The 2932-nt window shown below is 56.7% G+C and overlaps 1 protein-coding gene across 1 annotated transcript in view; it reads left to right on the top strand.

Annotated features, from left to right (window-relative positions):
• Positions 1–2924, top strand: part of LOC104627248 (ribosome-binding protein 1-like) — a gene marked incomplete at its 3' end in the record, with an annotated part of 5619 nt that extends 2695 nt beyond the window's left edge. Inside the window, exons 2-3 of the mRNA XM_010295380.1 lie at positions 2426–2574; positions 2811–2924. Coding sequence (XP_010293682.1) covers positions 2426–2574; positions 2811–2924 — 263 coding nt within the window. The remainder of the gene's footprint in view (positions 1–2425; positions 2575–2810) is intronic.
• Positions 2925–2932: the final 8 nt, after the last annotated feature.

Below are 2932 nucleotides of genomic sequence, written 5' to 3'. Positions count from 1 at the left end.
CGGCAGCTTTGCCGCACGGCTGCTTCTTGTTGCCGCTTCCTTCGGTGAGACGCGAGGTTTCCGACTCTGCAAACGGGCTTGGTGGCCGCGTAGGCTTCCTTTTGCCGCGGCTTGGCAGGCCGCCCCGGCTCCGTTTGCCAGCTGCAAGGTGGGGTTTGCGTCGTGCCTGCCTTGTGCAAGGCTGCCTTGCGCAACGCCGCTGGGAGGTGGGCAAAACGTCACTTGGTGGGTCCCTCCGCCCAGCGGGACCGGGCCAGGGGATGTGAGGCTGCTGCCGGTGTGAGGAGAGCGTGAGCCAAGCTCTTGGGCCCTGGTTGCACAAGGCGGTGGAGCTGCCCCGGCTGCGCTGCTGGGAAGTGGCTGCTGCTGGTGAGACAGACTCTGCTGCTGCTCGGGCTTAGCGCTGCCATCCCAAATGGATCTAGCAGAAGCCAGGAGGAAACGGTGCCTGCCGGAGCTGCTAGGCGTTTCCGGGCTTTGCTGCTTTGTTGCTGAGGTGGGTTGACCGTGGCTGGCTGCCAGGCGCCCACCCAGATGCTCTCTCACTCCTATTCCTCAACGGGATGGGGGAGAAAATAAGATGGGGAAGCTTGTGGGTCAAGAGAGAGACGTGGCCGTCACGTAGCAATTACTGTCACAGGCAAAACAGGCTTGACTTGGGGAAAACTAATTTAATTTATTTCAAATTAAAATAGATGAGAAACAGAGACAAAATTAAAACACCACCTTCCCCCATGCCCTTCTTTCCAGGCTCAACTTCACTCCTTCCTTCCCGATCCCTCTACCTCCCCTCCCCGAGTGGTGCAGGGGGATGAGGGCTGTGGTCAGTCTGTAACAGGTCCTCTCTGCCGCTCCTTCCTCCTCACTCCTTTCCCCACTCCAGCGTGGGACCTTCCATGGGCTGCAGTCCTTCAGGATGAACCTGCTCCAGTGTGGGCTCCTCGCCACAGGCTGCAGGGAAATCTCTGCTCCGACACCTGCAGCACCTTCTCCTCCTCCTTATTCTCTGACCTTGCTGCTTGGGGAGGTCTGAGTTCTGCATTCAAGAGACCCTGATGTTAATAGCTTTAAAGGCTCTGGAGCTACTGGAGTCCAAACTGCTTTTTCTTCTGGGACTTTTTAGGAAAATAAGCCCACTGGGCCATTGAAACTGTGCAGGAACTCCTAAACCACTACCCGCCACTGTCTATCCATCATGACCATGTGCTCTGTGGTCCAACAACAGCATCATGGTCCCTGATGCTCCTTGGCTTTCCTGGGTTAGCAGAGGGCTAGGGGAAGGGTTTGAGTCACGTCGTTCCCTTATCAGAGAGCTGGAATAAAACTGCCTGGTGAAAGGCTGGAGAGGACCTTGCTGCGCTCTGCATCACTGGCACCCCTGCATGGAGTGCCATCACCCAACAAGGTTGTATCATGGTGTGGTCCAGCTTCTGCTGCCCCAAATGCCTCTGCTCCTTGGCATTGGCAAATCATGCCCAGCTTTTGCTGGGAATCACTCAGTTTGGAGGATGGTGGCAGGGTGGTGGGACCAGTAGTAGAGCCAGGCAGAGGTGACAGCTGGCTCAAGAAGCACATGTGTGTGGTGAGTATCATCTTCAGCACTTCTCATATTGCTTTCAATTAGAGAGGTAGCAAACCTGACTGTGGAGATCTGGGCTGATGCTGGTTGACAGCTGGCTGAACATGAGCCGTCAGTGTGCCCAGGTGGCCAAGGCAGACAACAGCATCTTGGCTTGTATCAGAAGTAGTGTGGCCAGAAGGAGCAGGGAAGTGATTGTGCCCCTGTACGCAGCACTGGTGAGGCTGCACCTTGAATACTGTGTTCAGTTTTGGGCCCCTCACTACAAGAAGGACGTTGACGTGCTGGAGCGTGTCCAGAGAAGGCCAACAAAGCTGGTGAGGGGTGTGGAGAAGAAGTCTTGTGAGGAGCGGCTGAGGGAACTGGGGTTGTTTAGTCTGGAGAAGAGGAGGCTGAGGGGAGACCTTATCGCTCTCTACAACTACCCGAAAGGGGGTTGCAGTGAGGTGGGTGTTGGTCTCTTCTCCCAAATAACTAGCAGTAGGACAACAGGAAATGGCCTCAAGTTGCACCAGGAGAGATTTAGACTAGATATTAGGAAAAATTTCTTCATTGAAAGAGTGGTCAAGCATTGGAAGAGGCTGCCCAGGGAGATGGTGGAGTCACCATCACTAGAAGTGTTAAAAAGACATGTAGACATGGCACTTCAGGACATGGTTTAGTGGGCAGGGTGGTGGTGGGTTGATGGTTGAACTTGGTGATCTTAGAGGTCTTTTCCAACCTTAACGATTCTGTGATTCTATGATTCTATGAAATGGCAATTGTGGGGCTGAAGCTGACTGAGCTGGTGCTACTCAGCTCTGCTGTCAACTTGAGCGGTCCCAAGCCCTCCTCTCTCCTCCCTAGCACCCGCAGACTCCGACGGGCCCCTCTACCTGCCCTACAAGACGCTCGTGTCCACCGTCAGCAGCATGGTGTTCAGTGAGGGGGAGGCCCAGCAGCTCATCGAGATCCTGACGGAGAAAGCGGGCATCGTCCACGACACCTGGCACACGGTAGGGCTGCCAGCCTGGCCACCTGCCGCCGGGGCTCTGCCAGCTCTGCCGAGCCTCGGGAGGTGCGGAGGGGAGGGAAGGCACCCTGTTTTCCGGCAGGCTGGCCCCAAGGGTCAGTCTTAGAGACCGGAGCTGAATTTTCCCCTGGAGCAGAGGGCAGGATCTGGCGCGTGTGGGGCGGGGGGGATGGATGCGGAGGTGGTGGTCCCCACTGATGTGCCGCCCCACGCTGGCAGGCCACGCAGAAGGGTGACCCGGTCGCTGTCCTGAAACGCCAGCTGGAAGAGAAGGAGAAGCAGCTCGCTGCCGAACAGGAGGATGCGGCCGCCGCCCAAAACAAACCGCGGGAGGCGAGCAA

This window comes from Phaethon lepturus, unplaced genomic scaffold, assembly GCF_000687285.1.
Source record: "Phaethon lepturus isolate BGI_N335 unplaced genomic scaffold, ASM68728v1 scaffold28719, whole genome shotgun sequence".
In the NCBI taxonomy this organism is placed as follows: domain Eukaryota; kingdom Metazoa; phylum Chordata; class Aves; order Phaethontiformes; family Phaethontidae; genus Phaethon; species Phaethon lepturus.
Note: the sequence above shows the minus strand (reverse complement) of the source record. Positions and strands in the feature narration are given on the sequence as shown.